The sequence below is a fragment of the Haplochromis burtoni genome, unplaced genomic scaffold (assembly GCF_018398535.1).
Source record: "Haplochromis burtoni strain Fernald_Lab_line unplaced genomic scaffold, NCSU_Asbu1 Contig_1625, whole genome shotgun sequence".
Taxonomy (NCBI): domain Eukaryota; kingdom Metazoa; phylum Chordata; class Actinopteri; order Cichliformes; family Cichlidae; genus Haplochromis; species Haplochromis burtoni.
Window position 1 is genome coordinate 136 of NW_024583986.1, and position 24,003 is coordinate 24,138.

The 24,003-nt window shown below is 41.2% G+C and overlaps 1 protein-coding gene across 1 annotated transcript in view; it reads left to right on the forward strand.

Annotated features, from left to right (window-relative positions):
• Positions 1–635: 635 nt before the first annotated feature.
• Positions 636–24,003, forward strand: part of col4a5 (collagen, type IV, alpha 5 (Alport syndrome)) — a gene marked incomplete at its 5' end in the record, with an annotated part of 25,841 nt that continues 2,473 nt past the window's right edge. Inside the window, 29 exon segments of the mRNA XM_042217139.1 lie at positions 636–728; positions 836–940; positions 1,136–1,233; positions 1,501–1,611; positions 1,613–1,652; positions 1,739–1,852; positions 2,803–2,970; positions 3,375–3,464; positions 3,727–3,873; positions 3,950–4,048; positions 4,141–4,230; positions 4,878–5,017; positions 5,121–5,247; positions 6,076–6,255; positions 6,360–6,410; positions 6,540–6,725; positions 9,062–9,070; positions 10,028–10,036; positions 12,299–12,432; positions 12,546–12,618; positions 12,725–12,796; positions 12,944–13,009; positions 14,877–14,921; positions 20,738–20,773; positions 21,394–21,483; positions 22,606–22,818; positions 22,896–23,073; positions 23,157–23,271; positions 23,752–23,924. Of these exon segments, the coding sequence (XP_042073073.1) occupies positions 636–728; positions 836–940; positions 1,136–1,233; positions 1,501–1,611; positions 1,613–1,652; positions 1,739–1,852; positions 2,803–2,970; positions 3,375–3,464; positions 3,727–3,873; positions 3,950–4,048; positions 4,141–4,230; positions 4,878–5,017; positions 5,121–5,247; positions 6,076–6,255; positions 6,360–6,410; positions 6,540–6,725; positions 9,062–9,070; positions 10,028–10,036; positions 12,299–12,432; positions 12,546–12,618; positions 12,725–12,796; positions 12,944–13,009; positions 14,877–14,921; positions 20,738–20,773; positions 21,394–21,483; positions 22,606–22,818; positions 22,896–23,073; positions 23,157–23,271; positions 23,752–23,924 (3,052 nt within the window).

Here is a 24,003-nt window from a genome sequence, read left to right on the forward strand (position 1 = left end):
CAATTAATATAACACTTTAGCCCATTCGTCCTTTAATGGTCGTTTCGTTTTGCTCATGGTGATGGAAAGGTCAGAATGGAAAATTTAGATTCTGTGGACAGGTGTGCTTTATACACAAAACTCAGATCAGCTGTATCGTATTTATTGACCATAATCCGTGTGCACATGGGCACACACCCAACCATAGGAGCCAGAATTCTGTTTGACTTCTAGGAGGATCAAATACTTATCTCCCCCACTGCACCTTACCAAATTAGACCAGTGCTGTGTCTCACAATACAGCAAAGTAAATTATATGTTGATCTAATTTATATTTTCACATTATTTATCTCTGAGGTTCTAGCTATAAAATTTTAAAGCTTAGTATATCGTCAAGCTACAGCCTGAGTTGGAATGTACTGTTCATTGCATCAAAAAGTTTTTTTTCCACAACTTGCCTAAAATCTCCTGCAGAGGTCTTGATACTGAACTTTGAAAAGGATTTTGCTCAAGTTACCTTAAAGAAAACAAAGCAAAATAGAATGGACATAGATGTTTCCCACAGGCTATTTGACATCCATTTCATGTCCAATTTTCCTGCCGTCTGCTCACTGAAAGCGTCCAACCTTTTATCTGTGCATTTTGTCATCATGAAGGAACTAAGGGTGAACCTGGTCAGACAATGACAGAGAAAGGGGCCAAAGGAGAAAGAGGTCGGGATGGCGAGCCTGGGCAGCCTGGTTCACCAGGTACACGAGTCACTATTTTGTTGTAAAATAATATACTTTCCATTCACAGTATCTAAAGTAACATACATGCTGCCTGATTGCCTAATTTGGTCATTTCCCTTTGTTAGGTATACCAGGTCAGCCTGGACAGCCTGGTTTTCCCGGTTTATCGGGAGCGAAGGGTGAACCCAGAATCCCAGGCATTGGACTGCCAGGACCTCCAGGACCAAAAGGCAAAGATAGCGATAAACTATTCTCTATCTGTCTTCCTTTGCTCTTTCTACCTCTGCTGTTTTGTCTTCCTTTGTCCACTTCTATTTACATTCTCTTCTCTTTAACAACTTCTTCTGAGTACTTCCCTACATACTCTCTGCTTTTTGTGTCATTGTTACCTTCTTCATCTCACACTCACTTCTTTCCTCCTCCAGGATTCCCGGGCGTTGGTGGGCAGCCAGGTGCCCCTGGAGGACCAGGAAGACCAGGGATAGATGGACGTCCCGGTGAGCTGGGATTTACTGGACAAAAGGTGTGTATATATGTTTTAATATATTTAATGGATAGTTGTGTATACCAATTTTACTAACGTTATTATCTGTAGAAGGCTAAAATAACAAGGATAAAATAATCCTTACAATTTGAAAATGACAGATTTTTTATATTAAGCAATTTTCTCTAAGCAACACATTTTGTTATGCATTAATAGCTTTCATTAAATGCCTCTTGTTCTGTCCTAAACTGTACTCTTCGTCCCTCCCTGTGTGCCTGACGCTCTCTTTGGTTATATATGTGACAGGGTGAACCTGGTCTTGGACTTCCTGGTCCTCCTGGTTTAACGGGTGCACCGGGCCCTAAAGAATCCATTGGGCCTAAGGGAGATCCTGGTTTCCCTGGTAACCCCGGTTTGTCCGGGTTGGCTTGGAGCTGATGGAGCTCCAGGATTCAAAGGTACTCTTTAGATTGTGTGATTGTTTTAGAACAAAATGATACCAGGCCAGAACTTTGAGCTGATACTTTATCCTCTGTCTGTGCAGGCGAGCCTGGTACACCTGGTACACCTGGATCTCGTGGCCCCCCTGGACCCCCCTCTTTTGGTGGAACGGGCCCACCAGGTCTCCCAGGACCTCCGGGCCCAATGGGACCACCAGGTAAGTCACATAAGGTTTGACTGAAAAGAGAAAACTCAGCATTACAGAATATCCATTCTACCCTCAGCAGTTTAAGCTGTTAGACATAATCTGATCTCTAGGCTCTGTCTCTGGGCTCTCCTGCTAGTAGGATATGCAGGAGACACCTCATCCAGGTGGATTTTAGTAGTTATCCCAGGCAGATAACAAGAGCAGGAACATTGCTCAACCCTATTTCTATAATTTGACTACTCCACTTTCAGGCTCAGCTCTGACAACCGGACGTCACATTGGTCTATCTGTCAGTCTTTAGCTTAGAGTTTCCTCCACTCTCGAACGTAACCCAGAATTCTTGAACCCCTTTACTTGGAGCAGTAACTCACTGCCAGCCAGAAGTAGCGAATCTACTGTACAGCTGAGGTTCTACATGGCCTCAGACTTGAAAGAAATAATTCTCATCCTAGCCACTATTACAAATCACTCTGGTGCAGGATGGAGTTCACTGATCGGTGGTGTTTCTGAAGCCATAGAATCAGAAACACTCTGCTCCTTGGCTGTGCCCAGAGGATCCAACATTCTCCAGTCTGGAGAACGTTGGACTGTAAGTCTAACTTACAATATGACCCAAACCCTGATTATTAGAACAAAGGGACCGAATAGCTTGTAACATTGGGCGCCAATACTTTATTCTTCCAAAATGCTTCCCACAGGTTAGGGGTGTGGTCATATACCCAAAAGCACACATAGAGCAAACTCTATGTATATAAACCCTGGAGCTGAACCACTCCTTCCTACTTTGCAAATCCAGAAGCACTGTTTCCAATATTGCAGAAGTGGGAACCAGGACAACCCCTCAAAATCATGACCGCCCAGGGGAGTGGAGAGTAAAAATGTTCAAATTATTGTTAACCTGACAGTTCAAATGTTGTTCCCAAATGAAAAGAGGACAGTCATAATAATCATCTTTACAGGGCTGCCAGGATCAGATGGTCCAAAAGGAGACCCTGGCCCTCCAGGTCTAGACATCCCAGGCCCACCAGGAGACCCAGGAGCTCCAGGTTATCAAGGTCTTCCAGGTACTATTGGAACCCCAGGACCACCTGGAGGACCTGGTCGCGATGGTTTGCCTGGCTTGCCAGGTAAGCTGTCACTCTTCAATCATCGAAATATGGCTGTAAATGAATAACATTAGCTATATTGGTATCTTGAAAAGCAATAAAAAGCATTATATGTCACAAGTTGATAAAGCAAAGGACAAAAAGCTGTCATGATGACTCTATGCAGTCGATCATTTAGAGCATTTACTAACTACAAAAAGACTGGCTGAATGTCTGCATAACTTAGTATAAAGGCAGCTTGTAGGCTAGCTAATTGTTGTTAGCTCACAAAGTTATCAGAAAATCTAAGTCAGACCAGCAATTAGAAACAGTTGACTAAATGATAATAGACATTTTTATGTTATTTGTATGTAATTAAATATTTACTTTTTTGGTTTATTGATTATTCTAACTTTTGCTCCTCTGCAATGCCGGCCTGGCTGCAGGTCAGAAAGGAGACATGGGTCCCAATGGACCTCCAGGACCTTCTGGAGGACCGGGAGCCCGAGGAGGACCTGGTGCTCCTGGATTTAAAGGTACTGACACACTCCATACTTACCACAAAAATCATGCATGATAACACTTATTGTTTTAAATTGACATATGCAGAATGATAATTTTTCTTACAGCAAAAAATCTATTAAAAACCTGGAATCTGGTTGCATAAGCTATGAAAAATAATATAAAGAATATGAAGTAATTTATCATTTTCAAGTAAATTGTGACCTCTGTTGTTGGTATAATTGGATTAAAAGTATGCAGCTACTCATGAAAGGGCCGCCTGATGCATCTACACAGGTGAACCAGGATTTCCAGGTAGAGACGGTGCACCAGGTGGTCCTGGTGCTAAAGGAGAGAGGGGAGACATGGGCCTCCAGGGACCGCCAGGACCCAGTGTTCCATCGCAGCTCTTAAAGGGACAAAAAGGAGATCCTGGACCTTCAGGTAGAGATGAAAACATTTTCACTGCCCTCAAAGAGTAAAAAGTTTGAGTTAAATCTTACATACTGGTTTTCTAAAGGTGGAACAGGTTTTCCGGGTCCAAAAGGTGCTACTGGTCTCCCTGGTGACCCTGGGTTTCCAGGAACAGATGGCAGTCCTGGCCGCCCTGGACCTCCAGGTATGAATTCACCCCTAATGCATACATACTAAGTACATACATAAATACAGACAGAAACAGATTTTTAACATGCTATTTCATTTTTTTTGCAGGTTCTAAAGGAGATTCTGGTCGCCCAGGAGGTCCAGGTATTCCTGGGTCTCCAGGACCTAAAGGCCAAATGGGAGACATGGGAATCCCAGGTGCTTTTTATCAAAACTTTGGTCCTTATTGCTGTAGATGTTAGTAATTAAAGGCCAGTGTTGTGTGTTGAAATATGCCTATACAAATTAATATCCTTCAGGTCTACACCTTGTTTATTAAATGTTGTAACTTGCTATTGAGCAACAGACTTAAACCGGCATTCGTTCTAACTGCCAGCAGGAGGTGACTTGTTTGGCAGATAAGTTTAATTTAATTGAAGTCTTAATAAAATGTGCTCGCTTATCACTTGATTTAATAACTCAGTAAATGTTTCCTACTAAATTTATAATGAAAACTCTTTTTTGATATATTACGATGATCATTTTTATTTGACTTTTCAACTATCATTTCATGTAGAGCACAAAAATGACAAATAATGAAACGGGTTATGTTTTTTTTTACTATAGTGTTTACATAGTATCCTTGTATTATTAGTCCCACTTTCATACACTCTGGCTTTCAAAGCAAGATGGTGGTGCCCAAAGTTCTGAAAACCTATATTGGTTGCCCACAAACCAGTGATGCACTGGTGTGTTGGTTAGTGTTACTAAGGAAGAGAATACCTGATTCTGTATCTTAATGACATTCGTTTTTTAAAACATTTGTTAAACTTTATTTGCTACTTATCCCTTTAATGAACACACAGGACCACCAGGGCTGAAAGGTGTATCAGGAGAGTCGGGTATACCAGGATCCCCAGGACAGCCAGGACCACCTGGTAACCAAGGACCCAAAGGTGAGCCAGGTTCTGCTGGCGTCGGACCACCTGGACTAACCGGACAAAAGGTGCATAATCCAACCACTCAGATTTCCTGGTAAAAAAGGCAAATATTATTATTCTAAATAATATTTTGGTGCACATTAAAAGTTTTTGCTACATCCTTTGTAGGGTGATCCAGGCCTGCCAGGGTACCCAGGAAATCCAGGCCTAAAAGGAAACCCAGGATTACCAGGTCCCACAGGTGTGACGGGAAGACCAGGCGATAAAGGTGACCCCGGACTCCCAGGATTCCAAGGTAAGTCTGATCATAACAGATGTAGAAAAGAAGAATGAAAAGCTGAAATAAGTTGCTGATATTAAACTGCAACTGCATTGCATTAGCAAGAGTATAGAACTTGACTGCATGCTGAAGTGTCAAACCCTAACCCGTAAAATGTTCCAAAAGTATTTGGAAACATGTACTTCTAAAAGTACTTTTATTGCACCATGTTCATTCACTCATGAGCTGCTGTAGCATGAATCAAATGGCTGAATTGCCACCTCAGCATGCAGCCAAGTTCTATAAGAGTCTTGCTAATGACCTACTAATTGTATTCAGGTGTGTTGCAGCAGGAACACATGGAAGAGTTTCAGGACACCGGCCCTCGAGGACTGGAGTTTGAGAACCCGGCAGTATTTTATCTATTAAAGATACAATTATACATTTTTTAAGGCAATAAGAAAAAAAAACAGTATTAAAATACAACACAATTAATGGTTCTGGCTGGTAAATCTGGAGAGGGTGACACGTTTTTGCCTTCACTGGACCAAAACAAATTAAAAAAAAGGAGTCGACTTTGAGAATTCAAGGAATTAGAGAAGGAGTCTGTCACATTACCATTTCAATCATTTAGAAAAATCAAACCTTGGATGAGAGACGTTGGTCAGGCCCATGTATTTTATATCAGAGTGAAAAAGGAATTTTATTGCGATAATTTATTACTAATATTACTTTTTATTTTACCAGGAATTCCCTTTGAGGTGGCAGTATCGTATGTCGATCATGATCAGTTTTTGTGTTAATGGGACTTCTTTTCATTGAAGCAAAGCAAGGGTCGATCTTCTCTTTCTACTCTCCTGTCAGGTCCTCCTGGTATCCCCGGTCCTAAGGGTCTTGACGGTGTGCCGGGTACCCCAGGTAGCTCAGGAGCTCCAGGTAGACCAGGAGAACCTGGTCCACAAGGACCGTCTGGTCCACCAGGAGAGAAAGGTCAGGCAGGTCGCGATGGGATTCCAGGACCAGCTGGAGTCAAAGGAGAAGCAGGCGAGTCACAGGGCATCTACAGGAACTGTAATTTTGCTGTACATTCAAAATTGCTTTCCATTGTTTTACTCAAAAATACATATTTTCATTACTTTTCCCTCCAGGAATTCCAGGTTACGGTGGTCCAGGTCCTGCTGGAAGTCCAGGACTGCCAGGTGAATTACCACCACCTGTAGTACATATATATTCATACCTGTGTATTCTTTATTGATTTTTTGCTGGTTTTGCAGGTTAGTTACATGTTTTTTCTCAGCATTCTCTAATTTGTGTCTCTGTGTGCTAAGGTATCAAGGGAGACACAGGTCCTCCTGGTGTACCCGGCAACCCTGGTTTTCCCGGCCCTAAAGGAGACCCAGGCTCACCTGGTGGCCCTGGTGAACAAGGTGCCCCTGGCTTTCCTGGGCCTGCTGGGCTGTCTCTGCCAGGCCCTAAAGGTGCCACAGGACCCCCTGGATTACCTGGAAGAGCAGGTAAGGGACATGGACAGTATTTATCACCACATATAGTACTAGAATTTGCTGCCTGGTTTTCAGATGATTATTGTATTAATAATAACTATACTGTGTAATCAGTGACCACAGAGAGGATTCTTCCGTTCTTACCCATAAACATAATGTTAACTTTGAAAAATCAGCCTCACTGCATTTGACTGCATCACAAGACTTGCAGGAAAATGGCTGTACAACCAATTGCCCCATAGGCATCATGCAGATTACTTGATTCTTTGGATATCTCTGTTGAATAATGCTTCCCTTCAGTATAAAATGTTTGATTTAATGGTAAGACGAAGAAATTACTATGAAATCAATCAACCATCCACAAGTCTTGCCACACCAATGGGCCACTTCCTGTAAATAAAAAGCTGTGGGACAAGTACGTTAAAAGAAGAATGTGTTTCGACTTCTTTATATGGGCTTAAATAACCCAAACACTGATGGATTGCTGGTGAAATGCTACGATGTAGACAAACTAGACAACATGGTTTGGACATACCAGCCTGTGGTTCCCAGTTCAGAACCACTAACCCAATCCTGTAGGGAACCAGAAAACCAGACAGCAAATGGCAGAATCTCCACTTTAAACGTGAACGCTTCCATCTCCTTGATTTGCATGGGAGATTGTTGCACCAATCAAACCACCAGTATGAGAAGCAACACACCTGTCCGATTATTGTCAACACCACCCTCATGAGTAAATGTTAGTGTTCTCCTCCTTCACCTCATCACACACCAATCACTGTTTGCCTCTGGGGTTATGACTACGTCCCAAAAAGTGCATGTGTTTATGCCACATTGTTGTGTCTTCATCATCATCCAAAAATGTTTTTATTCACAAACCAATACGCCCTCATGTCTCCTCACCCCTTGTCCTCTTCTCTTGATCTGGTCATTAGCAAAGCTGTAATCCATTCATCTCTCCACAGCAATGAATCGTGTGCATTTGTGTGTGTTTGTCCTCTAATGTGACCATTGTGATCAGTGTGTGTCTTTGTATGTTTGTGAACCATTCTGAAAAAAAGAGAACTTCAAACAAGTATAGCAGACACAAACCAAAATCTCTGATTCAGTCAAAAATCTGTCATTAAAAATGTTTCGATGACGACAAAAATACTGCTGCTGCAGTAATTCATTTACCCTGTTAGCATAAAGAGCAAAAACTCTTTGATTCTGGATAAGAGCTGCCGTTGGTTTGTTTCTGGCTTTGCTGCCATATTTTGGTTTTGTCTCACCAATCAGCCATCTGCATGGACACTGTTCATCCCGACAAAAGCACACATGCGTGTGTGTGTTTATACACACTGAGAACAAGTCTCATACAGTGCTGGACAGAGTGGACTCTCCTGACAAACCCTTTCAGAAAAACATCCCTGTTTTTAACTATTTCTTCTATTTTTTAAAGATACTTTTTGGTTTAAAAATGATTCTCAAGTTCATGGAAGCGTCTGTAATAACAGGCAACCGAAACAAATTTGTAGCATTGTGATCTTTCTTTATGTAAAAAAAGATAAAAGTAGATGTGCAGGTTTTATTTATACTTATCAGCCGCTTTATTAGGTACACTAATTCAACTAATCAGCCGATGGCGGCAACTCAATGCGTTTAGCATGTAGGCATAGTTGAAAGTTTAAAGTATGCATCAGAATGTGGAAGAAATTTTATTTAAATGACTTTAAATGTGGCATGGTGGTTGGTGCCACACAAGTATTTAAGAAACTGATAAACTTCTGGGGTTTTCCCACACTGCCATCTCCAGGGTTTACAGTTTCTCCTGAAAAAGACAAATATGGTCTACAGCAGTAGAAGACCATACTGGGTGACTTCTGTCACATAAGAACAGGAAAACCGAGGTTACAGTTCAGATAGATTCACCAATATTGGAAAACAGAAGATCAGAAAAACACTGCTTGGCTCTTGACTCTTGATTTCTGCTGCAGACTTCAGGTGGTAGGGTAGATTTGAAAAGTACACAACATGAAACCATGGATTCATCCTGATTTTATCAACAGTTCAGGCAGCTCTGAAGGCTCAAAGGAGTCCAACCCAGTACTAGCAAGGTGTAACTAATAAGCGGCAGTGAGTGTATATTTACTGGAAATCACCCATTATTTAAAAGCCACATCTTTTGAAAGCAATTGTCAGAACCAACTGCTATCCAGCCCTGCATCAGGCTACATGAAAAGGTTTTGGGGGTTGTCAGGGTGACACAATGTTATTACATGTTACTCCTGTTTCCTGTGGTTTGGTCCCACCTGCTTTGGTGTGGCGGGCCATCTTCGCGTGACAACTCGTGCATCTGTGCGCCACAGGCCCTGCAGGTCAGATCAACAGCATCCAGACTTCTCCTGCATGTCTCCTACAGCAGCACTGACCGAGTTTAACGTCTCTCTGATCAGTTTAGGAACAAATTGATGATAAATCACTGCATCTCCTCTGTATTTCCTCCTAACAACTGTCTCTTTTCACTTTCCATGCACTCCGATGGTAGCATAATGCACCTTTTTTTACAAGTAAGCCACTATTAAAGATTTTCTTTTTCTTCAAGTGTGATCGTGATAATCGCAACACAAATCAGCATGTGGATGATCTGGGTCACATGTAGGTGCTGCAGCAAATTCAGAATGTATCAGCACCACAGAATTTAAATACAAGAACACATCATATAACTAACTCACCTTAGTCATTTTCACATTGTGTATGATTATATTTAAGCATTATGTATTGAGTATATATTGTAGTTTAATGGGGTTTTGTTTTTTATCTTTGAAAGATAAGGCTGTTAGGCTATTAGCTATAGTTTTGTTATTGCCTGCAAAACCTGTTAAAAAGCCCAAAACCAATAACTGGTTGAAGACCTCACTGGTTAAAAAACAGGGCATATGGTAATCCTGCTGTCGCTTATCAAAGAGTTACTTAAACAAGGTTAACGGTGCCAGTTAACATTATCTTAGTTTGTTGTTGGTTCTCATGTTAATGATTGACTATAAAAATTATGTCAAATATAAATACATATCAGTGTCATTTGTAAAAGATTAACAGCAACTTATTTAAAAGCAGACAACTAGCATTTACGCTAACATACCACGTCATTGTGCATGAATTAAATCAAGCCGAATAGCCCCCATGGTTTATTCAGTAAAGGAGAAATACCTCTTTCTTTGTCAGGTATGACTGTGTTTCTGTACTGATGCCTACCTCTGTCTAAACCTGCTCTTCTTTGTTGCCCCATTCCTTTATCCCGGCTCCGGTTTGCCTGGCAATTCTGGGAACCCTAGGTCCTCCAGGTTAGACTCCAGTGGTTTGATGGGTTTGATACATGTAACCATATAAACTGAGTTTCATGCTGGGTCGGGGTTAGTTCACATCAATGTCTCTCAGTTCAAAGCATGTAAAAGTGTGAATCCACTTCACTTTTCCTCTGTGCACCACCACAGTGGGTTTTGAATCAGATAATCAATATGTAATCGAAGTGCAGATTTTCAGCTTTAGCTCTATGGGTTTAATTTTTTTATTTATTTATTTTTTTGCAATGACTGCTCAGAAGTCATTTTTATACACAGACCCAAATTTTTCAGAGGCTCAAAAGTAATTGAACAATTGACTGAAAAGCAGTCCCATTGCACGGTGAGGCCTGTTCCCTTCATATATTGTGACAAATTAAGCAGATGAAAGATTTGATTGCAAGGGAATAGGCTGAACAACAATGAACCTTTTAGAGAGACAGGAACGACTTGTAGTAATTTAGAGGGCCAAATCACCACTAGTTCATTCAAAAAGGATGAATGCACTGAACACCACAGAAGACAACTAACTATGATCGCAGAATTCTTTCCATGGTTAAGAAATACAACTTTACAACATTAAGCCAGGTCAAGAATACTAATATAAGAAGATTAGAGTTTGCCAGAAAACATCTAAAAGTGTCTGCACAGCTCTGGGGGGAAAAATCTTGTACCAGCGTATTGGGAAGAGAAAAGTACATAAGAGAGAAAAAACTCTTGATCTGAGACCGGATTATAAGGCGCACTGTTGATTTTTGAGAAAATAAAAGGATTTTTAGTGCCCCTTATAGTGCGGAAAATACAGTAGTTGTGTTGTTGTGCAGAGGCAAGAGTACAAAAATGTGTAATAGTCCAAAAACATTGGGACCGAACTGTATGACAAAACTGTTAATGATCTGAAGATGAATTAACCCCGGCCCTAAGCTCTGGATTTGTGTGACGGTTTATGTTATAAATTGAGTGTTCAGTTCATCCTTTCTTTACCCCACAGGACAGTTCGCCCAGGACTTATAACCATAAAAACCTACACACAGTCAAGTTGCAAGTTTACTGTTTTTCGGGATTGTTTTTACCTGAAGATCTTCTTAAAATGTTTCTCTACCATGATTTTTAGTTACCAGTAACATACATGTGTGTTTATCCTGTTCTGTCAAATGAGGCAATCATAGTAACCAGTAATCAGTCTCAGGGTTCACCATTACTACACCTGTAACACACAGTCTGAAAATAAAACTCTTCAGTTTGGTGTTTGCAAGGTTTCCCCAAGGATTTAAAGAAAGAACCACGCAAATACTTTCTCACATTTTTCACACTTACATGTTTCAAAGATAATAATAAAGCTCGCCTCTGTCAGTGCGCCCCAGGGTGGCTGTGGCTACAACGTAGCTGCCATCACCCGTGCAAATGGTAAATTTACCATTTACCATTATCTTAATAAACACAAAATGCAGTTTTTAAATAATGATTTAATTTTCCAAACATTTCAATCAAGAACTGCAATCAAGTATTTGTGATGTCTGCCAGTGACTCTTTCACATCACTGTGGAGGAACTTTGGCCCACTCTTCTTTGGAGTAAAGTTTTAATTCAGCTACATTGGAGAGTTTACAAAATTTGAACAGCTTATTTGACTTCATGCCAAAGCATCTCAATCTGACTGAAGTCCATCAAGATGTTTTTTTGTAAATGTGTGAGCCTTTTGTTCTTCTTGGTCAGTGGTCTTTTCCTTGAACTCCCTCATGGATGCTATTTTTGCCCAGTTGTTGAATCATGAACTCTGACCTGTGAGGCCTGCAGTTCTTTAGATGTTGTTTGGGTTCTTTTGTGACGCCCTGGATGAGTCATTGATGCGCTCTTGGATTAATTTTGATAGGTCGACCACCCCTGGGAAGACCCAAAGCCTTTGAAAGGCCTTTGTAAACCTTTCCAGACTGATTTAAGTAATTTCAGCAGCCTAGGTGTGACTAGTGACATTGAACGAATCTTTACAAACTGCATTTTGTATTTATTCAGATTATCTTTGTCTGATATTACAATTTGATGTGTCAAAAAACGTAGAAATCAGGAAGGGGGCAAAGAATTTTTCACATCAGAATAAGACCCATAAGAAAGCAAAAAAGTAAATCAGCCAAAAATGTTTTGTTTAATTGCTTAATTAAAATCCAAATGTGATCAAAACCCTGGTGGGGGAAAAAAAACACTTAATCAACAATGTTGTGTTGTTTTTATGTTATCACATCTGACCTTTCATTCTCTGCGTGTGAAGGTTCACCCGGCCTACAAGGTCCTCGTGGACTCCCAGGAACTGGTGGCGTTAAGGGAGAAAAGGGTACTCTTGGCATGCCTGGAATTCCTGGCATCCCCGGACAGAAGGGAGATCCTGGTTTTCCAGGAAATCCGGTAACACCCTGTTTTACTTTTACTTCATTATCTTCTCCAAAAGAATGCACATCTGTATTTCTTTGTCCTTCATTAGCTGAGCTCACAATATCTCTACAACCCTTTCTTCTCAGGGCATACCTGGTCCTACTGGCCCCGCTGGAATAAAGGGAGATTCAGGACAGCCTGGTGTTCCTGGATTCCCTGGTTTGTTCACAATAACATTATTTGTGCTTCTTTTTTTTTTAAACAAAAACATATTTTAGTCTTCAGCATTTATTGTGAACAGAGCCTAAAGATTTGTTTTTATCAGGATTGAAGGGTGATCTTGGATATCCTGGCCCCAGTGGCCCTCCTGGAGATCGTGGATTACCTGGAGAACGGGGTAGGTCAACATGTTATCCTTTTCTTCTAGAGTGAAGAGACGTGAGACTACCTTCAAAAGAAAAATCTGTGCTGCTGCTTTATTTTGTCTCCCTCCGCCTCACCCCCAGACTAGTGCGCTAACAGGAGAATTTTCTCGTGTTAATAGGCACTCCGGGTGATCCCGGTGAAGGTTCGCCTCCCATTGTGCTAAAGGGAGAACGGGGACCCCCAGGTCTTCAGGGCCTACCTGGTTCTCCAGGACCACCTGGTTTGCCTGGCCAACCGGGAGGCTCAGGTAAGTAAATATAGTTTCTATGATGGGAACTGATAAAAATAACATAAAAGACACAGGATCAGGATCAAATGATTATGCTGCTCTTCTCAAAGGGGAAGCACTTCCTACAAAGCTATCTATACTGTACTTTTACAGATATTTATAGTTTTGAGAAAAGAGGTTTTCAATTTTTGCATTTAATACATATTAAATAGGGATTTTGTATTTCCATAAATACTGACAATATGATTTCTCGGAGTAAATTTTGGCCACATCTGTGATCCTAAAATAAGGTTTTGTACTATTATTACTTCTGATAGCGAGGCCGAATATTTTGAACATTTTCCATAATGCTAGGGGACAGATTACACAGTGAATTTTAAAAGTAAAAGCAATACTTTGTAAGTCACACATTTTGTCATGAATTATCTTTGACTCAGAAAGTATACAACCCTTTTCACAGGCTCTTCTCACACAAGTGCTGTACAATATAGAAACCATGACAATTTTATATGCGGGCTAATATAATGTGAACGTGATGAGTAAAATGATCTGAGGTGGAAAAAACTGATGGAGTCATTGCCTCTCCTGCCTCCTGGTCTCAGGCATCAAAGGTGACCCTGGTGGACCTGGGAGCGATGGTCCTCCTGGCTTCAACGGACCTGCCGGCAGGAAGGGAGACGTTGGTCCGGCAGGTCAGCCTGGTAAGTAAGGCAGAGAGTCTCATCACTGACCTACTCTATATGTTATCCCTGGTTAAACAAAGAGTAAACGTTATTAGTAGTGTACGTACTGTCATGGCCAAAAGTTTTATTTATTTGCTAATCAAAGATTTACTGGATATAAAAGGATATACTGGACAAAGGATGAATATGGAGGTTGAAGAAAAAGAGGAGGGCCACAGAGAAGCTTCATGGATGTAGGGAAGAAGAATACACAGAGGGTTGTTGTGACAAAGGACGGTCCAAGAGATAGGCTGGAATAGGAGGCAAATGATCAGCTGTGGTGACTCCTAAAGGGAGCAGCTGGAAAAGAAGAAGTTTAACCTATTAGGACCCAGGGTTCTTTGTGATGTTCCTGCTTGAAAATGACAAAAGTCTACGTATCAAAATAAAGCGAACAAGCTAATAAGGAAATTCGGATGGAACAAAAATACAAAGGATTTTATCCGGCCTATTTTGTTCTCTATTACGCCTTTGAAAATATGCTGCAGTAGACCAGAAACTCAAGAAAACCAAGAATCAACATATGGATGTTATCTGTGGAAAGATAAAGCTGCTAGAGTTCACAATTGTACACAGTAGTGAACTTGCATGTAATGTGTTTGTGCATAAATAAGCTAATAAGGTGGAACATGGTTATTTTTGATGGGAAAATTCTCTCAAAGCACACTTGGAAATGGAGTTATTGAGGAAATGTGCTGTTATCACGATGGATTTAAGTTTTGTAAGAGATTAAAGGTTAGACAGAATTCATGGTAATGTTTTTCAAACATTAATGTAATTTTGTTCTTCTTTTGCTGTTGGTTTAGTGACGTTTGGTTGGAACATGATGAGAGTTTGCAGTGCTGGTATCTGAGAGATGTCTGTTTTCAGCAGAGACATTGTTTGTCCATGTACATGCTGTCAGGTGAACGGGGGCATCTCTGCTTTTTGTTTACACCTTTTTGTTTAGCTGCTCTTTTAATTGTTTGTTGTTTTTGCTTTGGAAGTCATAGGAATGGTTATGTGAGCTTTTAGCTGAGATTTTGATGTTTCTGTGGATACTGGTACTGTTGCTGCCCTGAGGCTTCTCATTGCTAATACAGACATTCCCCTTATTACAGGTCAGCCTGGCAACCCTGGTCCCCGTGGTTCAGATGGCCCACAAGGTCCTCCCGGTGTCCCAGGATCAGTTTCTGCTGCTCACGGTTTCCTCATCACCCGGCACAGCCAGACCACCGATGACCCAGAGTGCCCCACTGGAACTAAGTTTATCTATAACGGATACTCTCTGTTGTACGTGCAGGGCAACGAGCGGGCACACGGACAGGACCTTGGTAGGCTTTACCTAGAAGTTGCATTGTATCAGACAGCTGTCAGAAAGCAGTTCATATAACTGACCGTCTTCTTTCAGGCACAGCCGGTAGCTGCCTGCGCAGATTTAGCACCATGCCCTTCATGTTCTGCAATATCAACAACGTCTGCAACTTCGCATCCCGTAACGACTACTCCTACTGGCTGTCAACGGACAGACCCATGCCCGAAAACATGGCCCCCTTCGTGGGAGAGAATATCAGGCCTCATGTCAGCAGGTATGACGGGAGGAGGGAAGGGCAGTACTGTCGAATTCAGGGAAGTGTGTAAATCTTGTGTTTTCCTATGTTTGTGCATCCAGATGTAGAGTCTGTGAAGCTCCCGCCATGGTGATTGCAATTCACAGTCAGACTATCCAGATTCCTTCTTGCCCTGAAAACTGGGAAGTACTGTGGATTGGATACTCCTTTATGATGGTAGGAAATAACACACGCAAAAAAACAAACACACACTCAGACACTTCCATCCCCACCTTGGCTAAAATCTCACACTGGCTCGTAATTCATTTACCCTGTTAGCATAAAGAGCAAAAACTCTTTGATTCTGGATAAGAGCTGTCGTTGGTTTGTTTCTGGCTTTGCTGCCATATTTTGGTTTTGTCTCACCAATCAGCCATCTGCATGGACACTGTTCATCCCGACAAAAGCACACATGCGTGTGTGTGTTTATACACACTGAGAACAAGTCTCATACAGTGCTGGACAGAGTGGACTCTCCTGACAAACCCTTTCAGAAAAACATCCCTGTTTTTAACTATTTCTTCTATTTTTTAAAGATACTTTTTGGTTTAAAAATGATTCTCAAGTTCATGGAAGCGTCTGTAATAACAGGCAACCGAAACAAATTTGTAGCATTGTGATCTTTCTTTATGTAAAAAAAGATAAAAGTAGATGTGCAGGTTTTATTTATACTTATCAGCCGCTTTATTAGGTACACTAATTCAACTAATCAGCCGATGGCGGCAACTCAATGCGTTTAGCATGTAGGCATAGTTGAAAGTTTAAAGTATGCATCAGAATGTGGAAGAAATTTAATTTAAATGACTTTAAATGTGGCATGGTGGTTGGTGCCACACAAGTATTTAAGAAACTGATAAACTTCTGGGGTTTTCCCACACTGCCATCTCCAGGGTTTACAGTTTCTCCTGAAAAAGACAAATATGGTCTACAGCAGTAGAAGACCATACTGGGTGACTTCTGTCACATAAGAACAGGAAAACCGAGGTTACAGTTCAGATAGATTCACCAATATTGGAAAACAGAAGATCAGAAAAACACTGCTTGGCTCTTGACTCTTGATTTCTGCTGCAGACTTCAGGTGGTAGGGTAGATTTGAAAAGTACACAACATGAAACCATGGATTCATCCTGATTTTATCAACAGTTCAGGCAGCTCTGAAGGCTCAAAGGGGGGTCCAACCCAGTACTAGCAAGGTGTAACTAATAAGCGGCAGTGAGTGTATATTTACTGGAAATCACCCATTATTTAAAAGCCACATCTTTTGAAAGCAATTGTCAGAACCAACTGCTATCCAGCCCTGCATCAGGCTACATGAAAAGGTTTTGGGGGTTGTCAGGGTGACACAATGTTATTACATGTTACTCCTGTTTCCTGTGGTTTGGTCCCACCTGCTTTGGTGTGGCGGGCCATCTTCGCGTGACAACTCGTGCATCTGTGCGCCACAGGCCCTGCAGGTCAGATCAACAGCATCCAGACTTCTCCTGCATGTCTCCTACAGCAGCACTGACCGAGTTTAACGTCTCTCTGATCAGTTTAGGAACAAATTGATGATAAATCACTGCATCTCCTCTGTATTTCCTCCTAACAACTGTCTCTTTTCACTTTCCATGCACTCTGATGGTAGCATAATGCACTTTTTTTTACAAGTAAGCCACTATTAAAGATTTTCTTTTTCTTCAAGTGTGATCGTGATAATCGCAACACAAATCAGCATGTGGATGATCTGGGTCACATGTAGGTGCTGCAGCAAATTCAGAATGTATCAGCACCACAGAATTTAAATACAAGAACACATCATATAACTAACTCACCTTAGTCATTTTCACATTGTGTATGATTATATTTAAGCATTATGTATTGAGTATATATTGTAGTTTAATGGGGTTTTGTTTTTTATCTTTGAAAGATAAGGCTGTTAGGCTATTAGCTATAGTTTTGTTATTGCCTGCAAAACCTGTTAAAAAGCCCAAAACCAATAACTGGTTGAAGACCTCACTGGTTAAAAAACAGGGCATATGGTAATCCTGCTGTCGCTTATCAAAGAGTTACTTAAACAAGGTTAACGGTGCCAGTTAACATTATCTTAGTTTGTTGTTGGTTCTCATGTTAATGATTGACTATAAAAATTATGTCAAATATGAATACATATCAGTGTCATTTGTAAAAGATTAACAGCAACTTATTTAAAAGCAGACAACTAGCATTTACGCTAACATACTCGTCATTGTGCATGAATTAAATCAAGCCGAATTCAGTTTATTCAGTAAAGGAGAAATACCTCTTTCTTTGTCAGGTATGACTGTGTTTCTGTACTGATGCCTACCTCTGTCTAAACCTGCTCTTCTTCTTTGTTGCCCCATTCCTTTATCCCGGCTCCGGTTTGCCTGGCAATTCTGGGAACCCTAGGTCCTCCAGGTTAGACTCCAGTGGTTTGATGGGTTTGATACATGTAACCATATAAACTGAGTTTCATGCTGGGTCGGGGTTAGGTCACATCAATTTCTCTCAGTTGTATGTAAAAGTGTGAATCCACTTCACTTTTCCTCTGTGCACCACCACAGTGGGTTTTGAATCAGATAATCAATATGTAATCGAAGTGCAGATTTTCAGCTTTAGCTCTATGGGTTTAATTTTTTTTTTTTGCAATGACTGCTCAGAAGTCATTTTTATACACAGACCCAAATTTTTCAGAGGCTCAAAAGTAATTGAACAATTGACTGAAAAGCAGTCCCATTGCACGGTGAGGCCTGTTCCCTTCATATATTGTGACAAATTAAGCAGATGAAAGATTTGATTGCAAGGGAATAGGCTGAACAACAATGAACCTTTTAGAGAGACAGGAACGACTTGTAGTAATTTAGAGGGCCAAATCACCACTAGTTCATTCAAAAAGGATGAATGCACTGAACACCACAGAAGACAACTAACTATGATCGCAGAATTCTTTCCATGGTTAAGAAATACAACTTTACAACATTAAGCCAGGTCAAGAATACTAATATAAGAAGATTAGAGTTTGCCAGAAAACATCTAAAAGTGTCTGCACAGCTCTGGGGGGAAAAATCTTGTACCAGCGTATTGGGAAGAGAAAAGTACATAAGAGAGAAAAAACTCTTGATCTGAGACCGGATTATAAGGCGCACTGTTGATTTTTGAGAAAATAAAAGGATTTTTAGTGCCCCTTATAGTGCGGAAAATACAGTAGTTGTGTTGTTGTGCAGAGGCAAGAGTACAAAAATGTGTAATAGTCCAAAAACATTGGGACCGAACTGTATGACAAAACTGTTAATGATCTGAAGATGAATTAACCCCGGCCCTAAGCTCTGGATTTGTGTGACGGTTTATGTTATAAATTGAGTGTTCAGTTCATCCTTTCTTTACCCCACAGGACAGTTCGCCCAGGACTTATAACCATAAAAACCTACACACAGTCAAGTTGCAAGTTTACTGTTTTTCGGGATTGTTTTTACCTGAAGATCTTCTTAAAATGTTTCTCTACCATGATTTTTAGTTACCAGTAACATACATGTGTGTTTATCCTGTTCTGTCAAATGAGGCAATCATAGTAACCAGTAATCAGTCTCAGGGTTCACCATTACTACACCTGTAACACACAGTCTGAAAATAAAACTCTTCAGTTTGGTGTTTGCAAGGTTTCCCCAAGGATTTAAAGAAAGAACCACGCAAATACTTTCTCACATTTTTCACACTTACATGTTTCAAAGATAATAATAAAGCTCGCCTCTGTCAGTGCGCCCCAGGGTGGCTGTGGCTACAACGTAGCTGCCATCACCCGTGCAAATGGTAAATTTACCATTTACCATTATCTTAATAAACACAAAATGCAGTTTTTAAATAATGATTTAATTTTCCAAACATTTCAATCAAGAACTGCAATCAAGTATTTGTGATGTCTGCCAGTGACTCTTTCACATCACTGTGGAGGAACTTTGGCCCACTCTTCTTTGGAGTAAAGTTTTAATTCAGCTACATTGGAGAGTTTACAAAATTTGAACAGCTTATTTGACTTCATGCCAAAGCATCTCAATCTGACTGAAGTCCATCAAGATGTTTTTTTGTAAATGTGTGAGCCTTTTGTTCTTCTTGGTCAGTGGTCTTTTCCTTGAACTCCCTCATGGATGCTATTTTTGCCCAGTTGTTGAATCATGAACTCTGACCTGTGAGGCCTGCAGTTCTTTAGATGTTGTTTGGGTTCTTTTGTGACGCCCTGGATGAGTCATTGATGCGCTCTTGGATTAATTTTGATAGGTCGACCACCCCTGGGAAGTCCCAAAGCCTTTGAAAGGCCTTTGTAAACCTTTCCGACTGATTTAAGTAATTTCAGCAGCCTAGGTGTGACTAGTGACATTGAACGAATCTTTACAAACTGCATTTTGTATTTATTCAGATTATCTTTGTCTGATATTACAATTTGATGTGTCAAAAAACGTAGAAATCAGGAAGGGGGCAAAGAATTTTTCACATCAGAATAAGACCCATAAGAAAGCATAAAAGTAAATCAGCCAAAAATGTTTTGTTTAATTGCTTAATTAAAATCCAAATGTGATCAAAACCCTGGTGAGGGAAAAAAAACACTTAATCAACAATGTTGTGTTGTTTTTATGTTATCACATCTGACCTTTCATTCTCTGCGTGTGAAGGTTCACCCGGCCTACAAGGTCCTCGTGGACTCCCAGGAACTGGTGGCGTTAAGGGAGAAAAGGGTACTCTTGGCATGCCTGGAATTCCTGGCATCCCCGGACAGAAGGGAGATCCTGGTTTTCCAGGAAATCCGGTAACACCCTGTTTTACTTTTACTTCATTATCTTCTCCAAAAGAATGCACATCTGTATTTCTTTGTCCTTCATTAGCTGAGCTCACAATATCTCTACAACCCTTTCTTCTCAGGGCATACCTGGTCCTACTGGCCCCGCTGGAATAAAGGGAGATTCAGGACAGCCTGGTGTTCCTGGATTCCCTGGTTTGTTCACAATAACATTATTTGTGCTTCTTTTTTTTTTAAACAAAAACATATTTTAGTCTTCAGCATTTATTGTGAACAGAGCCTAAAGATTTGTTTTTATCAGGATTGAAGGGTGATCTTGGATATCATGGCCCAAGTGGCCCTCCTGGAGATCGTGGATTACCTGGAGAACGGGGTAGGTCAACATGTTATCCTTTTCTTCTAGAGTGAAGAGACGTGAGACTACCTTCAAAAGAAAAATCTGTGCTGCTGCTTTATTTTGTCTCCCTCCGCCTCACCCCCAGACTAGTGCGCTAACAGGAGAATTTTCTCGTGTTAATAGGCACTCCGGGTGATCCCGGTGAAGGTTCGCCTCCCATTGTGCTAAAGGGAGAACGGGGACCCCCAGGTCTTCAGGGCCTACCTGGTTCTCCAGGACCACCTGGTTTGCCTGGCCAACCGGGAGGCTCAGGTAAGTAAATATAGTTTCTATGATGGGAACTGATAAAAATAACATAAAAGACACAGGATCAGGATCAAATGATTATGCTGCTCTTCTCAAAGGGGAAGCACTTCCTACAAAGCTATCTATACTGTACTTTTACAGATATTTATAGTTTTGAGAAAAGAGGTTTTCAATTTTTGCATTTAATACATATTAAATAGGGATTTTGTATTTCCATAAATACTGACAATATGATTTCTCGGAGTAAATTTTGGCCACATCTGTGATCCTAAAATAAGGTTTTGTACTATTATTACTTCTGATAGCGAGGCCGAATATTTTGAACATTTTCCATAATGCTAGGGGACAGATTACACAGTGAATTTTAAAAGTAAAAGCAATACTTTGTAAGTCACACATTTTGTCATGAATTATCTTTGACTCAGAAAGTATACAACCCTTTTCACAGGCTCTTCTCACACAAGTGCTGTACAATATAGAAACCATGACAATTTTATATGCGGGCTAATATAATGTGAACGTGATGAGTAAAATGATCTGAGGTGGAAAAAACTGATGGAGTCATTGCCTCTCCTGCCTCCTGGTCTCAGGCATCAAAGGTGACCCTGGTGGACCTGGGAGCGATGGTCCTCCTGGCTTCAACGGACCTGCCGGCAGGAAGGGAGACGTTGGTCCGGCAGGTCAGCCTGGTAAGTAAGGCAGAGAGTCTCATCACTGACCTACTCTATATGTTATCCCTGGTTAAACAAAGAGTAAACGTTATTAGTAGTGTACGTACTGTCATGGCCAAAAGTTTTATTTATTTGCTAATCAAAGATTTACTGGATATAAAAGGATATACTGGACAAAGGATGAATATGGAGGTTGAAGAAAAAGAGGAGGGCCACAGAGAAGCTTCATGGATGTAGGGAAGAAGAATACACAGAGGGTTGTTGTGACAAAGGACGGTCCAAGAGATAGGCTGGAATAGGAGGCAAATGATCAGCTGTGGTGACTCCTAAAGGGAGCAGCTGGAAAAGAAGAAGTTTAACCTATTAGGACCCAGGGTTCTTTGTGATGTTCCTGCTTGAAAATGACAAAAGTCTACGTATCAAAATAAAGCGAACAAGCTAATAAGGAAATTCGGATGGAACAAAAATACAAAGGATTTTATCCGGCCTATTTTGTTCTCTATTACGCCTTTGAAAATATGCTGCAGTAGACCAGAAATTCAAGAAAACCATGAATCAACATATGGATGTTATCTGTGGAAAGATAAAACTGCTGGAGTTCACAATTGTACACAGTAGTGGACTTGCATGTAATGTGTTTGTGCATAAATAAGCTAATAAGGTGGAACGTGGTTATTTTTTGATGGGAAACTTCTCTCAAAGCACACTTGGAAATGGAGTTATTGAGGAAATGTGCTGTTATCACGATGGATTTAAGTTTTGTAAGAGATTAAAGGTTAGGCAGAATTCATGGTAATGTTTTTTAAACATTAATGTAATTTTGTTCTTCTTTTGCTGTTGGTTTAGTGACGTTTGGTTGGAACATGATGAGAGTTTGCAGTGTTGGTATCTGAGAGATGTCTGTTTTCAGCAGAGACATTGTTTGTCCATGTACATGCTGTCAGGTGAACGGGGGCATCTCTGCTTTTTGTTTACACCTTTTTGTTTAGCTGCTCTTTTAATTGTTTGTTGTTTTTGCTTTGGAAGTCATAGGAATGGTTATGTGAGCTTTTAGCTGAGATTTTGATGTTTCTGTGGATACTGGTACTGTTGCTGCCCTGAGGCTTCTCATTGCTAATACAGACATTCCCCTTATTACAGGTCAGCCTGGCAACCCTGGTCCCCGTGGTTCAGATGGCCCACAAGGTCCTCCCGGTGTCCCAGGATCAGTTTCTGCTGCTCACGGTTTCCTCATCACCCGGCACAGCCAGACCACCGATGACCCAGAGTGCCCCACTGGAACTAAGTTTATCTATAACGGATACTCTCTGTTGTACGTTCAGGGCAACGAGCGGGCACACGGACAGGACCTTGGTAGGCTTTACCTAGAAGTTGCATTGTATCAGACAGCTGTCAGAAAGCAGTTCATATAACTGACCGTCTTCTTTCAGGCACAGCCGGTAGCTGCCTGCGCAGATTTAGCACCATGCCCTTCATGTTCTGCAATATCAACAACGTCTGCAACTTCGCATCCCGTAACGACTACTCCTACTGGCTGTCAACGGACAGACCCATGCCCGAAAACATGGCCCCCTTCGTGGGAGAGAATATCAGGCCTCATGTCAGCAGGTATGACGGGAGGAGGGAAGGGCAGTACTGTTGAATTCAGGGAAGTGTGTAAATCTTGTGTTTTCCTATGTTTGTGCATCCAGATGTAGAGTCTGTGAAGCTCCCGCCATGGTGATTGCAATTCACAGTCAGACTATCCAGATTCCTTCTTGCCCTGAAAACTGGGAAGTACTGTGGATTGGATACTCCTTTATGATGGTAGGAAATAACACACGCAAAAAAACAAACACACACTCAGACACTTCCATCCCCACCTTGGCTAAAATCTCACACTGGCTGGATCTCCCAGCAGCACCTTGCCATGATAGGACAACCTTTAGTAAGTGAAAAACGTCTATTCAAATTCTAGGCAACAGCTGCAGTCTGGTAGCAACCCAAACAATTGCATGCAAGTTTATAGTGCAGCACTGTGCACCTCTTTGAGACCAAGCAAGCAATACACATTCCTCCATAGCAACCAGTGGTTGCCAGGAGGTCACTAGGCCTGTGGGACTAAAATCTGTCGACTGCTATGATTTGGGTTGGTGGTAGACACCTCTCTGCAACTACACCAGCACAGCACATGTGACCAGCACCCCCCATCTTCTGCCTTTTTCCCCTTTCAGAAGGAGTTCATAAATAAAGAAAACTAAAAAAACAAATTCTCTACAATTCTAATTCTTCTTTCTCTCCCCACAGCACACCAGTGCGGGTGCAGAGGGCTCCGGTCAGGCGCTCGCCTCCCCCGGCTCCTGCCTGGAGGAGTTCCGCAGCTCCCCTTTCATCGAGTGCCACGGCAGAGGGACATGTAACTTCTATGCCAACTCCTACAGCTTCTGGCTGGCCACCGTGGAAACTTCTGAGATGTTCAGGTGTGGATTCATGTGCAAACGTCTGTGAAAGGGGAAAGTTTATTGATGAGAAATACTAAATATATCCATGGTTTTATGT